This window comes from Nothobranchius furzeri, chromosome 9, assembly GCF_043380555.1.
Source record: "Nothobranchius furzeri strain GRZ-AD chromosome 9, NfurGRZ-RIMD1, whole genome shotgun sequence".
NCBI classification, from domain to species: domain Eukaryota; kingdom Metazoa; phylum Chordata; class Actinopteri; order Cyprinodontiformes; family Nothobranchiidae; genus Nothobranchius; species Nothobranchius furzeri.
The window spans coordinates 46389948-46406909 of NC_091749.1; the positions used below are offsets into that span (position 1 = coordinate 46389948).

Below are 16962 nucleotides of genomic sequence, written 5' to 3' on the forward strand. Positions count from 1 at the left end.
TGAAGGCAGAAGAAACTGGATGCGTAAAACGCACATAAAGTAAAAGATGCGTTTTACCCGCGAGTTCCCTTCCCAACGCGAGCACTTGGGAAGTTAAATGGCAGCAAAAGCGTTCCATGCAGCTGGTCCCGTGAGGTCATGAAATCACTAGAGAATTGCTACACTACGTGTCATTTGACATTTCACATAATAACAAGCAAGGAGAAAAATGGCTGCATGTGGTTTGTTTTCTGTTCTGTTAACCGTGACTACGGCGGTCACAGGTAATAACTTACTTTTTGACTAATTAAGCAACTCAAATACTGCACGTGACTTTTCTTTTGACACTTTACTGAAGTTTTACCATGCTCTCCTGTTTGATTTCTTGTCCCGTCTGATCTTAACTGCTAAGCTTGATGCGTTCTGGAAGCGTAGTGTGTAAAAAGTAGACTCGAAGCGTAAATTTAGCAGAGAGATGCATCTGAGACTCGTCCAAAATGCAACGTTTTGTGGGTGGTGGAAATGTTCCCATCCACTATAAGGAGAGACACTGGCAGATGAGTTATGTGTCCACACCATATTGGGAAGGTTGCAGGTTCAAACCCTGCTCAGTCTGTCACTGTGTCCTTGGGCACCATGTCCTGGTCAAAGATAACACCAAGGTTCCTTACTTTGTTCTCCGAGATTAATTTAATGCCATTCAGGTCAGGTGATTGACTAAGCAATTTCCTTTTCTGAATTTCAGGTCCAAAGAGGAGAAGTTCAGTCTTGTCTTGATTTAAAAGCAGAAAGTTTTGAGTCATCCAATTTTTTATGTCTTCAAGACAAGCCTGTAATCTAACGTCGATGTCGATGAATCTAACTAACCGATTACAGATTGATAAATGCAGCACTTTTGTTTTGCCCCATCATGCATGAGCTCAGAGATCTAAGACGACTTCTATTTGAGAGGCCTCTGTCTCCCAAATATTGTTCACTAATCTGTCTAAATCTGGGTTACCCTTGCTGAGATGATCCATCCACGTCAAAGGTGTGAAATATCAAGATGCTGATTAAACAGCACGATTATTGTATTGGAGTGCCACAGTAGACCAAAAGAAAGAGACATTTTGTGTGCATATGCTGCAAAAGTCCATTTATTTCAGTAATTCAGCTTAAACTGGGAAAGCATCTAAAGGCTCACCAACCCTTTTGAGGTGTTTTGGATTCATCAGCTGATTAGAGTGTGACACTTTGAGTCTAGAATATTTAACCTTTTTACATTAAAGCTGTCTGAGATTTCGATTTCCATAATAAACCATAATCATCCCATTTATAACAATTAAAGGCTGAAATATCTGGCTTTGCATGCAATGAGTCTGTCTCATATGCCAGTTTCACCTTTTAAGTTAAATTACTGAAACAAATTGACTTTTGCACGAAATTCTAAATTTTCAAGTTTAACCTGTAGAAGATGCGTTCAATCTTCCAGTTTAACTCATGCCCAATGAAGGCAAAAACAAAAATATTGCATTCACACTTGTTTTGAGTGCATGGTACAACAGTAAGGAACTTTCACAGACAACATGTACTGCTGGTGCAGCTGTGACTCAATGGGAAAGAGCGACTGCACACTGATCAGAAGGTGAGCAGTTCAGTCCCAGGCCCTGGCAAGATACATGTGGAAGTATCATTGGGCGAGATACAAAACCCTGAGGTTTCCATCCAGGCACTGTACAAATGGCAGCCCACTGCTCCTCATGGAAGGGTCAAGTACAGAGAACAATTTCCCCAAAGTTATCAATAAAGTATCAATTATCAGTTACAGCACACCTACAGCAGGTAGAGCCGCAGATTTATATCAGACTGTAAACATGTGTCTGTCGCATTCCTGGTCAAAACCTGCTTGATCTTCATTCAGTGAAGTAACTAAATGTAGTAGAGCAACTAGAGATTGTACTCAGGTAAGAGTAGCAATACATCTTAACCCTCCCACTGTCCTAACGAGTGTGACCCCGCGAGAAAAGTTGACCAATGAGCAGGGTTCATGGTTTATCCCTTGGGTCCATGTGACAGGGGTGAGGAGTGAGCACCACCTCACCCCTGTCGCATTGGACTTCAAGGAATAAGCCATCAGTCCTGCTCAATGGTCAGCTTTCCTCGCGGGGTCACACCCATAAAGACAGTGGGAGGGTTAATAAAACTGCTCAAGAAAAAACAAAAGGTACAATGCAGTAAAACTGCTGCTACAGGTACATATTTTTGAAAAGTTACTCAAGTAAATGTAACTGAGTAAATGTAACTAGTTACCACCTCTGGCTTCGGTCTTTGTTTGAACAGCTCCTTCCATCTGAGGTCAAATGACCGCAGTACTCTAAATTTCCCTCAGTTACTGGAGTGATTAAAAGTTACATGAACAGGAAATGGCTGTTGTGCTGTAATTTACCTGAATTTTAGATCTCTAAGAAATAAAAACAGATACTTAATGAAGTTTTAAATGATCTACAAACCGTTGCATCTCTTCAAAAACTTGAAGCTGTTGTGTAGTCTTTTAGATGCATTTAAATCATGTTAAGTTGGTGTGAGTATCTCTGTATGAATGACAAAGTACTTTGTGATAAATCCGTGCAGTCAAGCCTGAGCATTAGGTTCATAGGGAGGAATTGCAGGTGTTAGGCCTGATGTGTTGGGGAAGCGCACAGCTTGAAGGCTGAAAATGTTTCAGACTCTCACTGACAAAATCCTGCTGCTCTGCTACCTCTCTCTGAGCAGTGGGAGGCTGAGGAGGTTGTGTCTGTGGTCCTTCACGATACTGACGGGTAAAGCAAGCCTGACTGGTGAGGAAATGGATGACGTGAGCTGAGCTGAAGCAGCTTGTGTGTCCTGATAAATCACTTTACAAAACTCCAGCTGGGGTTCAAGGATGGTGTTTGAGCTCGGGTTCTCACTCAAGCTGTCCACCGACCTCTGACTGGCAATTTTAACCCCCTTCTAAATCAAATCAATGAACCTAACGTTGACATATGGAGGAGTCGGTATTGTGTCCAAACCATTCCACAAGTTTTAGGCTGTAAGAAGTGCTGAATTCTTGGGATTCAGCCAACAACCACACTGGGCTCCTCCAGGTGGTCTGTGCTGATTTAACAGCATGTGTCGTGGCTTTAACAGGGGTCTCACCTGCACTTCAACTCACCTTTGACCTGACATCTCCTCTTTCCTTTATATTCCTCCGCACTTCACAAACGGGTGAACTTCTAACCATTTTCAAGCCAGTTTCATAGAAAATGTAGAAATTTTGTTTCTTTTGTTACCAAAAATTAAACAGACTGGCGTAAATGAACTTGGCTTGTTCGTTTTAATCAGAATGTAGCCTTTGTTAGTCTTTATTAGTCATGATTCAGAAACCAGAAATAGAACCACAGAGAGGACCAAAACACCTGCTTGATTTTTAAATCAAGAGAAAACCAGCTAGACAGACGTGCTTATGAGTTTCAGATTTTGAATTTTAATGGAACTCTCAGAAAGTAAACACTTCTGTAACATTAACACAATGACCTTGAATTACCTCTCGCATGTTTTTGGTCATTTAAACGTCGATTGAGAAATTACTGAAGTGACCATGGAATTGATTTTAACCCAAGGAGCTGGAGGAGCTCAGTTAAATGTGATGTTGCTGGCAAAGCGTGGTCAGCATGGGAATGTGAATTTAATTGAAATAAAGTAAGTGATGCAAGAGTTGGTGTTTGCACAAAGTGAAATGCAGCGTTTTATTGGAACAGAGAGGTATTTTATCCAGTAGGAGCTGAAGGGATGAAACACAATCTGCAGGAAAATCATAAAATACAAAACACAATAAGAAAAAAATATGTATAGAATGAATTTTTATAAAGTGCTTTTTGGAGTTTATTTGGATCTTCATGAGTCAGTTGTGATTTATTGTGAGGTCTTGCACATTTTTACTGTTAGAGTTTCAACATTTAAAAGAAAACCAATAAAAAAGAAATATTCCAGAATTAACAAAAAATTCTTATATGATTTACCTGAACTGAAATAACAAAGTATTTGCAGAAGTTGGCGATCTCTAAAAGAGAAGCAACACCCACTCAGAATGCAGCTTTACAAACCAGGGCATGCTAGGAAGCATCTGGCACCCTCGGTGTACTTTCTTAAATCGCCCATTTATGATTTTGTTGCAACAACATCATCAGATGCTGCAGAGAAATCATGGCCATTACTGCTCATTGTTTTCACTCATTACGACATTGATGGGAACATCTGCACTGCTGGAATGTAAAAGGCTCACTCATGTTGTGTTTTTAGTTCTTAATGATGATCATCAACTTCAGACTTCTTTTTAAATCCATTGTTGCAGCTATCAAACCATATTAATCTGTTATGATGATGCGGTGTAATTTTACAGTACTCAGTCTTTGCAGTCAATGCATGTAGGCTTGATGCTTTTTTGTCTTTTGCTTTGAGGAAGTCACTTCTTGATGCTTAGCTGAAAATGTTGTGCAGATGTTCAGCTGGTGGTTCTGATGGGATGATACTGAATCTGCAAAAAATTAGCAAGTCTTTTCCAATTTTTTGGACACCTCATGCAAACATATACCAAGTTTTCATGCATTTGGTGCAGTAATATTATTTTCTACCCATCAATCTGCAATATTTGACACTTTGTTGATGCAACGGAAGCAGCAGTGAACTTTAAAATTTACAACAAGTTTACAAAAGGTCCTCTGTTGTTGAAAGTTGTTGGATGAATTATTTTTTATTCTCCATAGATTTTTAGGTTAGTATTTATTAGCCTAAAAAAATACGACATTTAAAAAAGTTCCTGTGAAAATGGCACAAGATTTTAACTGAGAACCAGCAAAGAGGTACAATAATTAATATTTTGTACGACGAAATAATCACAAAACTGTCTAATGTCTAAATCGTGTTGAAAGGAAGGTTACATTGAAACCGATTTCCCTCTGGGTGGAAGCCAATTTTTCTCCTTTTGAAAAGGCCAAAGAGGGACTTAGTCTTTGTTTACAATCTGTCCTGCCTCTATACTTCCTGGTTCCAGAGCCAATCATATATGAGACCACAAGGTTACCAAGGCCATTTCTCAATATGTGTACTTGTCTGAACTTGTGTACTCCTGTATCTGTAAAACGTCATCAATGTTGGTGCAAGTACCAATACGTATGCATAGCAAGTACGCTCAGAATTCCTGAATGTGTTCTTGCTCCACCCATTGTATTGGACATGCAGTGGCGGCTGGCCAGTAGAGGGCGATAGGGCGCCGCCCTCCCAGTTTTCCCCAGTGTTTTTAATTTTTATTTAAAAAATAAATAAATAAAATTAACAATAATCACATATTCTAAGTTAATTGTGTGTTTTGTAACAAAAATAAATCATATATATCTATATTGGTCTCTGCCCAAGGGCGTCAGTTTGTTTTCAGAATTCCTGGGGACAATAACCATACACTTGAGTGGGGTTTAAAAATTGCTGGGGACAATAAAGTAGGCTAGCACAGTGGTCTGCGGCTCTGGAACCGCATGCGGCTCTTCCATCCATCTGATGCGGCTCTCTGTGCTTGTGAAATAATGAATGGATATTTAAATAAAAAGCTTTATATTTTACTGCATTAATTTTACATCTGTAAGCTAATTCTAAATGTAAAGATTGTCTGCGTAAACCTGAACAGTTCCAACCCGGTCTTACTGTGAGACCGGGTTGACGCGTCACGCTTGTGCGTAATCATATCGGCACTTCTGAGCTGCTTTCTGACCTTCCCCACCTACAAAGTTTAATTACAACAATCAAACGTGACAGAGCCTGGATTTGTATTCTGAACAGTCTAAACATGTTTTAAAAAGAAACGTAGGACAAAAGTGGTACCTGCTCAGTAAAACCATCAACAGGGTGAAAAATACCAAAAATTGAAGGCAGAGACGGGCTACTACTTCTGGATCCACTTTATATAAATCGTTTTATTGATTATCGTCTAATGAAAGATAATTAAGACGTACATGAGCGATCAGGCGCGTTGCAAGCTTTTCAAAAGTGTGGGGGATGTTGTCTGTGCCTAAAATAATTTCATGTTATTCATCTTGTTAGTTTAATTTCCGTAATAGCGGAGCAGGTGCGAATTTTAGACGCGTCACGCATGTCTCCGTTTTAAACATGTTTAAACTGTTCAGAATACAAATCCAGGCTCTGTCTCGTTAGATTGGTGTAACTAAAGTTTGTACTGAATGAAACTTTACATTAAACCATGTTGAAAAGAAAAGGATCCGATTAAATAGTTTCCCCCTCATTTACAGTCAGTACAGTGCAGTGCGCACGGCTCTGGGGTTAATCAAGTTTAATTGTAACATTAATGTGTTACTGGACACGCTGGTCTGGTTGGTTAGACCAGTGTTTGAAGTGGAAAACACACACACACACACACACACACACACACACACACACACACACACACACACACACACACACACACACACACCAATTAAAATAATGCTGATAGCATGGACTAGAAGACAGGTGATGGTTTATGTATTTAAATGATGATCAGGCTGCTGTAAAATGTAATCTCCATCCACATCCAGACACAATCATCCTCTATTCTTTCTCTATTTGCTCTGCTCTTGTCTGGGCTGATCAGCTGATGGTGCGCGCGGCACGCCTAACTAGCGGCTGATGCACATTTTACGCATTTGGAGAGGTGGACTGGATGCTTTGCGTTTACTGGAAGATGGTCCACTGAACGCACGGTTGTAGACTAAATATTAATGACAAATGAATGAAAATTAAATTGTGAGTTTTTACTTCATATTTTAGAAATAAAAATGACGGGGGAACACATTTATGACGTCTTTTTAAACTAAATTTTCTAGCGCGACCTGCCTGCTTCACTAAGTCACTGCTTATTAAGGTCCGTCCAAAATTACCGTGGCCCACCCAAAAATGAAAACCTGGCGCCGCGCCAGTTATAAACCTCTGCAAATTGTTGTTCTTCACTTTATCAAACTCAGACTTTGTACAGCTAATGTCAAGATGTAAAATTATGAATTCAGTCGAGCTCTTCCTTCCCTCCCTCTCCTGCTCTCCTGGAAACCCGACATCGGCTGGGAGGTGAAGAAGGAGATGAGGCAAACAGAGTGAGTGCGACGTAAAGAAACCAGACTGGTATGGAGGTGAGCAAAAATCCCCCACGGGTGCGATGCCCCCGGCTGCTGTCACCTGTTGTGAGCAGCGCTCTGCTGTCTGAGGGTAGGCCCCGCCCGCAACGCTGCGGCTGCTGTGGTGTTTTCTTTACCGTGGGAAATGGGTCATAATGGCTCTTTGATGGGAACAGGTTGCCGACCCCTGGTATAAGATCTGAGCTGGTAAAACAAAAATCCTCATCAGCAGGCTTTTTTGAAAGTGGGGGGGACACAGCTGCCAATCACGAATTTTGCCGGGGACATGTCCCCGGCGTCCCCGGTTAAAATGACGCCTATGTCTCTGCCGGTCTCTGCCAGTCTCTGCTGAGCGGTGGAGGCTGTAGGCTGTTTTTGAATCGCCCAAACAGGACGGGACCAGCCGTCCAATTGCTGACAAGAAAATCAAAGGGTAGGAATGGGAATGTATCCAATCAGCGTCGACGTTGTTTCAGAAGCATGATGGGCGATAGAGCTACCGCCAAAGGTTTCGATGGTGTTCGGTAGAACTCGGCAGAGTCGTTTTTGGTCGTGACGCAGATGTAACATGGACGCCGCCAGTGACTACAACCAGCATGGATACCGGATCTCAGCAGCCACTGAATTCAGTTCGGTCTCTTCTCCAGTATCCGTTAGAGAGGAGAACAATGGTGGAAAAACTTAATGTCAAAGAGCTTGGACCAGATCAGCCCGACGTAAAGATAAGCCAGCAGGAGAAGGAGAGAGGTAAACTGTACACACGAGGCTTCTCCCGAAATTGGTACACCAGGAAGGCTTGGCTAGCTGGATGCAATCACGCTAATGCGTTATTTTGCTTTCCATGTTTGTTATTCAAAACGGCTGGGACAGATAAGGCATGGATTGAGTCAGGAGTTACAGACATGAAACATTTTTCTGAGAAGGTGAAGAAACACGAGTCATCCCGGGCACACATGGACAACACGGTGAAGCTAGCCATGCTAGGCAGAGCTAACATTGCCATGCAGCTCGACGAGGGAAACGGAAGAAACGGAGGACGTTTGGCCAGGGAGAACAACAGCAGCTGGGTGCAGAGGTAAGCTGTACATTACATTTCTGTGAACAAGACAATCAGAATCAGAAATCCTTGGTTGTCCCACAAACCGGGACATTTGTTTAACAACATGTACATTGTTTAATGTGCAATAACTGTAAAAACTAATTTCAACACACATACTTATTATACATATTTAATCACGTAAATGTGTATTTCATGTAAATTTGTACATACATCAGTCTGATTCCATTTTACTTGTTACACTTCTGCTGCAGCAAACAAATGTCCCAGCTTTTGGGACAATAAAACATTTCTGATTCTCAATTAGATGTTTTTACTTCAAATGTAAAAACATCTGATTGAGAATCAGAAATGTTTTATTGTCCCAAAAACTGGGAAATATGACATTTGTAAGAGGATACTGATGACATTATTTCCTATGAAAGTGTTTCCTATGTACTTATCTGTTGTTTTTTTATTTATCTACTTTAAAGAGGATTAAGACTTTCCTGAGGAACACCATGACACAGGATGGGCTGAATGCTCTTGCCATGCTCTCCATGGAAAAAAAGCTTGTCACAAACATTCCTGACTTCAATAAAAAGCTAATCGAGAGCTTTGCCACTCAGAAGGACAGAAGGGCAAAATTTCTGTACAAATGAGGTATCACACACACAAATGCATCCACTTGATCTTTGTATAAAGTTGACCTTAGCACAACACTCCAGAAATATTTAACGGTGTAAATTTCTGGCATTTTGTCTAAGTAGTGTTTACTATCATTACTGTAACAGTGACCTGCTCATAATTTTTCGTGTTCACTCAAATGTTGAAATTAAAGAAAAATGTTTTTGTTACTTGCCTCTTGCATTGCCTATTTACCATTTATGGTCATGTTATTTTATGTGCAATTTAATGCAGTATTTTTCAACCTTGGTCCGCAAGGCAGCGTGCCAATAGTCAGACACACCTGGATTAATCAGTTTGTCCAATGATGTAAGACAGGAAATAAAAGAGCTGTGCTTAATTCAGGAAATAGTGAAGTTGTGCACAAAGCTCAGAAAGCACAAGTTTGTTTAAAAATAAAAAATAGCACAGCCCCACCAAAAATATTTTTCACCAGCCGCCACTGTGGACATGCATCAATGCATCCTTCTGTGGACTTGGGACAGTAAAGTATCCCATAATGCAAAGCGTTATATCCCCAATGGCAGAGGAAAAATCCCATAAATGTCATTTTTTGCATCAAAAATACAAACAATTTAGTCTAAATAAATGAAAATAAAGTTGTTTGTTACAGTAGATAATTGTGTGTTACCTGTAAAATTAGCTGTGTTTTTGATGTTTTTTCTCACTTTTCACAATACCTGAAATGCTAATTAGCGAACCCACTATCTAAATAAACCATTGCCTTACAAAGCTCTGTTTTGATTGTTTTCTTCATTTAAAGGTGTGGAACACTCATTTAATCAATCTGTTTGCAGTGGTCTCTATAGTAAGTTATACTCTGGGGAAAGTACTGATGCACCATTTTCAGGAACTAGAAGTGAGGCATATCAGAGGAGAGTGCCAGACGGCAGGATTTGGAGTCTTATTTCCTGATATTTGGACATCTCGCCTTGGATTGGATAACTGCAATGCGGCTCTACCACTGACTCTGTATGCTTTGCACTGATGATGTTTTTTCTACACAAATAACACAAGTCTGAAGGAGTTCTGCCATGTGGTGGAGCTGCTAATGGTAACAGTTAGCTTCTGTTAGTCGAGACATTCTCTGCTGTTTCCTGGACACTAAAACAAAAACAGACTTCCTCGTCACGAGTCAAGATGGGTGAGTCCACGAATGTTGTGAAAGTGACAGTGTGACGTAGATCTGTCAGGTGTTTCAAATCCTTGCTTTCACCATCTATTTTCTATCAGAATGCAGGAAATAGATGTAGAAGACTATTTTCAAATTCAGCCTGCATGAAAAATTGTGACCGATAATCAGAAATAATCTGGCCACTTCTCATACTGACTACTGTAATTCACTACTTTTTGGTCTCCCTCAAAAATCTGTACACAAACTTCAGTTGATCCAGAACTCGGCTGCCTCCAAAACCCTGTCCGCCAATCACATTACCCCTGTCCTGAAGGAGCTGCACTGGCTTCCTGTAAAATTACGAAACACTTTTAAAATCTTTCTCCCTGCATTCACCCCTCCATATCTCAGTGAGCTGTTGCAAATTAGCATCCCCATCCGTAGTCTCAGATCTTCCTCCTCCATCCATATCTCAGTGCCCCCTTCCCTTCTGTCTACCATGGGGTCCAGAGCATTCAGTCGCTCTGCCCCTCACCTCTGGAATTCTCCTCCACCTGAGATCTGCAACACTGACTCCATTTTACTTTTCAAATCACATCTCAAACCCTATTTATTCAAAACAGCTTTTTGTCTGTGAATCTCATTTGTCATTTGGTATCTGTTTTATTGTTTTTAAAATGTTTTATTGATTTAATTTAGGTGATTTTACTTGGTTTTATCATGCTGTGTTCTTTCTTATCTTACTGTAAGTGCCATGAAAGGCACCTATATATAAAAAGAATTATTATTATTATTATTATTTAAAAACATTTCGGTGTTTCATAACTTCAACAGCAGCAAATGCTGGTATTTAATCAATTTTCATAAAGAGTTTACCAAATACTACTCAAATAAAAAGTATAACTTTTATTTGAATAAAAAGTAACATGCTCTGGTTTGTAAACATATTACTTTTTATTTTGTTATTTAAGTGACAAATTGAATATTTATTTTATTTCAGGAAAAAAATTTAACCGTAGCATAAAGCACTGCTTGTTGCCATGACGTAACAGAGTACAGTTCTCTTGCAAATGCCGTCCTCGTCCTCTCGTACTTGGTAGACAGACACCTGCTGTACTTGACAAGAACGTACTTGACAAGTACACATAAGCAAACTAGCATACTCAGGTTTTGAGAAACGGCCCAAGTCTGTGCCTTAATTCAACATCGGTTGGACAAGAGCAGCAGTGTTGTGGAAATAATGTTAGCCAGCGAAAAGAGCAGCCCAGAAGTTAATTCTTAAAACCATAAGAAGCCACAGAATATTTTTGTTTTACCAACATTGGGTAAGGAAGGCACGAGGCTAATGTTGAGCTAACACTGCTAACAGCTAATAAGAAAAAAAGTCTCAAGGTACTTTTCAATTACCAACAACTCAATATTACAGTGAAATGTACTTATCTACCTATCAACTTACTGTGCTTGACTTTATTTGCTCATCATCTATCTTCTGGTGCTGAACCATAACTGGAACAGCTATGCAGAGCATACTTGTTTGTTTTGATGCATAGACTGCAGTACCCACATTTGACTACAGGGTTTCATTCTTACTCCATGCACATTTAAGTTAGAATATCAATCTCGAAATAAGTTTTAAAAAGGCTAAAAAACTATAGGTAAAAAAAAATAAATTCCTAAAATTGACCAAAACAGCCCCCTGGCTCCTTTAAAGATAAATATGAAATGATTTGTCTGCTCCTGCACAGAATTACAATTGTATTTAGTGACACAAACATGTCACTTGAAACGTTTCCTTTTTTAAAATTTTGTCAAAAACATGCTGTATTTTTGTTGAATTTATTTTCTCAGTTTTATTCATTTTGGAGGAATATCTGGGGGTTTGCGTTAAATCTCTCCAACGTAGATGTGTAGAAGAAACTTTCAGCCTTCTATCTCTCTCTCTCTCTCTCTCTCTCACACACACACACACACACACACACACACACACACACACACACACACACACACACACACACACACACACACACACACACACACACACACACACACACACACACACACACACACACACACACACACACACAGAAATCTGACTTTACTTTCAGCCTGGTGTGTTTTTTGAAACAGACTCATTTTTCCTCTCTGCCTGTGAGTGAATCCATTCTTCAAAGACAACCCAAAAAGATGGGAGCTCTGGGTTTACTGTGTTGAGAGCTGACATAAAAGCTTGACAAAAGTACAATTTGATGCATCACCTACCAGGAGAAGATCAACATTAAGGACTGATTATGTTCAAAGGAATCTACTCCAGAAGCCAGACTAGAATTTTCAGAGATGTCAGTCTGAAGAAAGGCTTTCATACAATCTGCTTCCAGACTTGAAGTAAGAATTTTTGTTAGCTCAATTTGTTTTTATTCAAAATTGAAATGTCCTTTTCAGGGGCAGGAGACCTGCACCTTCAATGGGCTGGGTAAAAAAAAAATAATTAAATGACTGAAATTACAAAAATACCAGCAGGATTCTTGGAGTTACTGACGAGTTTGAAATAGAGTGTGAAACAAGCTGGTGGGTGCTCTCATGTGGGAAACATGTTGCTTGTCATAAGAGAGGTGAAAAAGATTTCCTGTATAAATACACTCAGTTTGCTGCTTTGACAAACAGGTCACAAGTAGGTGGTGTGATTTTAGTTCTAATTAAAGTGTGATTAATACCAGCAGTCCAAACAAATGTTCCCAACAAGTTCCACTCCAGCTAAATTACAAGCAGAATATTCCCATCCAGTCTAAGATGCACAAATAAAACCCTCCAGTGTTACATTCATAAGGACAAAACGGTGAAGATGTTGCTCTCTGATGAAAAAGAAAAAGGTAAATACTTCAGTTTGAATTTAGATTTTTTTTCATTCATCCATATTTAAAATTGGAGTTCTATTTTATTACTTTAAAACTGTTGTGTGTTAAAAATGCTAAAAATCTAATCTGAAACAGACAAACGTTTATTTTGAAGAGCTATGCTGAGGTGAGAAACATTGATAAAACAGAAACAAATTAAATCTAAATTATTATAAACTATGTTTCAAGCTTCTAATTTTTTAAACTTTTCAAAGTTTAAGATCAAAACTTAAATTTCAGTTCCAAGTTTCATTTCCTCAGTAAAAAAAAAAGATAACTAAACAAAAATCATGGTCCTGATGTTAAGAAAGAGGTTTAGGGCGACAGAAAACAAAAGAAAGAAAATTCTGACTTTAATCTCAGAATTTTGACTTTTTTTTAAATTTGTTAATTTTAACAATTTAATTCTGAGAAAAAAGTCAGAATTCAGAATGTAATCTCAGAAATAAATCAGAATGACCACCCTTTGACTTCAAAAAAGGCACACACTGTTTAAGGTTCACATTCACAAAGTCAGCGATTTTGTGGGACTCTTTTAGCTAAATGGTGCTGAAGATAATTTTTAATATGTGGGAACTGGACAAGGATGAGTCAAACTCTGTTGCCGAGTTGAGGTTTATGCCACAGGTCAAACAACAGGTTGTGGTGAGTTCAGCAACCAGACACAAAGTAGTCTGACTACATCAGCAAGGTCTTGCCTAGGCAGAGAATTGAAAGCAGATGATTCATGACTGAAGATCTGCTGAAAGAGGAGCTGAAAGAAATGAACAAAGCTAAGGACCGTAGAACAGAGTGGCAGTGAAAGGACTCATCATGCTTGTTTTCCTTTGAAATCCAAAGATGTCATTAGCTCAAAATGGGCAGAAACCAGCTAAAACCAGGTTTATAAAATATCTACTGTTAGGAGAGCTCTGGCCAAAATGCATCTTCATGGAAGAATGGTGACCAAAAAGCTACAAAACCTTCATGAAAACATGGTTAAAGTTGTCAATGATGGACAAAAATACAAGAACTAGTCGCAGTAAAATGGCATCAGGTACTCTGGATTTCTGAGTGAAAATTTAAATATTTGTCTCCTGCAGAAAGCAGATTGTTTTCCGTATAGAGACTGAAGAGCAATACAGTAATGAGCGTCTGCAGGCAACACAGAAGCATGTTGGTGGTTCCTTTGGGACTGCATTTCTGCAAATGGAGTTGGGAATTTGGTCAGAAATAATGGTGTCCTCAATGCAGACTCCTATCCATCATGCAAAACCATCAGGGAGGTATTCTGCAGCAAGACAACAGCCTCAAATGTGCCATTAACAACGTAAAGTAGACCAGTGCATCCTGGATTTGACAGTATGATCTGCGTAGAGTTCAGCTCTTTGCATTGTTGTTTCTGATTTTACACGAAGGGAGAGAAGGATCTGGGTCAGCACACATCCACAGAAGACCTGCTGTTAGTTTTCCACGATGTTTGGAATAACCTACCTGATGATTACATTTCAGTTACTGTGTGCAAGAGTATGACAACAAACGTTGTTTTCAAGGCAAAAGGTGACAACAAATATGGAGTTGGAGCATATTTCTGTGCTAATATTTTACTTAGCCTCAGTCATTCTAAGCACAACTTGCATTTCTGAAAGTCTTCAGCATAATTTGTCTCGCCTCTTCTTTGGGAATGTGCTTGATATAATGTGACTAACTGGTAATCCATTTTAACAAAATGCCTAATCTTAAAGTCATGACTTACTGCCGTCCACCATGTTCCTGGGTTGTCCAGGCCACAGTTGTCACTGTACTCCAGGCAGCAGGAGTCTGGCACGCGGGTGGCGTTATAAACCTCAAACCAGTCTGTGTGGTTGGTGACTCCACAGCAACGAAACTGCACAAGAAAAAAGTTTGAGAGCATCAAACTAAATCGTTGTTTCACAATCATACATCTAATGACATCTATCTCCTAAGAATAACTTCTCCTGGCTAAAACATTTCGTAGAACATGCCTGATATTGATCTGCAGCTGCTTTCGTACATCTCGCACCAAAGCCATCATTTAGATTTCTAACTTGCCTGCTTATTTTAATCTACATCTCCCTGCTTTGTGATTGCTATAGATTTTTGATAAGAGGACATCATGACTTTCAGCAGGATTCAGTTCATCAGCGTGTGTGAACAGATAAAGTGCCCCCGATGTTTTTGTTCATCTCTTGAACTTTAATTTCAGATGGGAAATATGCTGTCCGAGTCGCTCCCTGCGGCAGAGCGTGCGCGGAATTACAAACTACATGTTAATTTAAAATTTGCTCACTCGCCCAAAGAATACACCAAGTTTGCAATTTATCATGGAACACCACTGAATCACCTTTAAAGCATTAGAGTTTGAGAGTAGAGCAACGCTACAGTTTACCCAAACGTAACCACCTTGAAAAGTTAATGACCAGATCGACACGTGACTCTTACAGATTTATCACATCTGCATTCACTGGATGCATTAGGGGAACCTACTGCTTCTACTTCTGACTGCTCTCCTACATGTAGTATGTACACAGTTCTAGTGTCCATAAATATCCATTCAGTGACTCAACATGTATGGAAGAGGCTTAGGAAAGGGGTAGTAACAGAATAAGAGCTTCCTTTTAATGTTTTTTGTCTCCAACAGACTTTGTAAAGCTCCACATTCATACACACACAGGTGCACGCATGCACACACACACACAACACTGATGTTACAAGGATACAAGCACACATTCACACAGGCATACCTAGAATTTCAAACGAGGGCTTATTCAAGCAGATTCTGTTCATCCTGCACACCATAAATAAGAACCCTGCACATTGTCGCCCCCACTTAGAGATACAGACCTGCATTTATTTGCATGACATTAAATTTCACTGTCATCTTTTATTTGTTTTTCTGTTTGCCATGGACACAAATCCACACAATACAGTTTATGGACAAAAGTTTGCACACATGCAAACACACCAAAGGCAAACTTTAGCTAGTGAAACAAAACTGCTGTAGTCTCAGCTTTGTGTTCAAGATCCCTGAAGCCACCAGTCTGTAATTGGAAGTCACCTAAAGGCTTTTATTTTTCAGTTTTAGCTGCAGCATCAGCATCGTACAATCCCCAATTCCAAATCTCCGTTTCTCACATTGTGTTTTCTTTGCAGAGGAATTAAATAAAAAGGGGGTATAAAATAATCACAAAGGAAAAAGCACATGAAAGCAAGAGCTGTGAAAAAACAAAGATAAGCTCTTAAGATGTTTGCATTAATCTCATTTTATAGGGCTTTAGTCAGGAAGAATCAAGTGGTGACAATTCTTTGGTCTGATGCAATAGTTGAATCCTAATCTTTTGTTATTTTGCTAGCCTGCAAATGTCCAAATGCCTTTGGTGGTAATGCAGATCACATAAAAAATAAATAAATAAATAAAATACTGTACGTGTAAAAAAATGAATAAAACTGTGTTTAGTGTGTCTGCTCAGTCAGAATTTAATAGGTCCTGGTGGTATAAAACGTGAAAACATGCCTTTAGCTAAATAACCGTTTCAATAAATAATGCAGTCAAACCGTCTTGTAGCTCAGCTCGTGACAGGTGATTGTGCCTCTTGTCTCAGTGAATAGTGCCAAGGTTAATATTTAACAAGCTTTTTTAAGCAGCATAACCTAAGTGTTTTATCACCCCCATGTACCACCCACCCTCCCAGTTCAGAGTTTCACATCTTACATCAGTTTGCACTATCATCCAGGCGTTGGTCAAACCCACGTTGCCTTCAGTGCCAAAGAGCTGGAGGCCCTTCTTCAGATCCCTCTGTGCGTAGTGATCAATCTGGAGGAACAGGAGAAGAATAAATACTATAAAGATACAAACATAACTTCTGCTCCTGCTTGACTCTTCATTTGATGTGTCCTTTTTCTTTACGATGCTGCAAGTGCTTCTAAGTCAAGTGGCTGCAAATAACCTCTCAGAGTCTCAAGGAAAAGTCAAACCAACAGAAACAATTTGCTGTTTTTATATAAACCACGTTGGAGGAGGATCTGTTTGCTTATTGTGCACAGCGGGCTGAGAAGACTTTTCTTGTGAATCCGAGCCATAAATGAACCAAAGTGATTGTA

General features: G+C 39.5%; 1 protein-coding gene across 5 annotated transcripts in view; it reads right to left on the reverse strand.

Moving 5' to 3' along the window:
- Positions 1 to 16962, reverse strand: part of tspan4a (tetraspanin 4a) — a 276682-nt gene that overhangs the window by 16262 nt on the left and 243458 nt on the right. For all 5 annotated transcript variants that reach the window (XM_015953662.3, XM_070554911.1, XM_054732257.2 and 2 more), the window contains 2 exons: positions 16574 to 16675; positions 14597 to 14728 (listed from right to left, as the gene is read on the reverse strand). In XM_015953662.3, coding sequence (XP_015809148.1) covers positions 14597 to 14728; positions 16574 to 16675 — 234 coding nt within the window. The remainder of the gene's footprint in view (positions 1 to 14596; positions 14729 to 16573; positions 16676 to 16962) is intronic.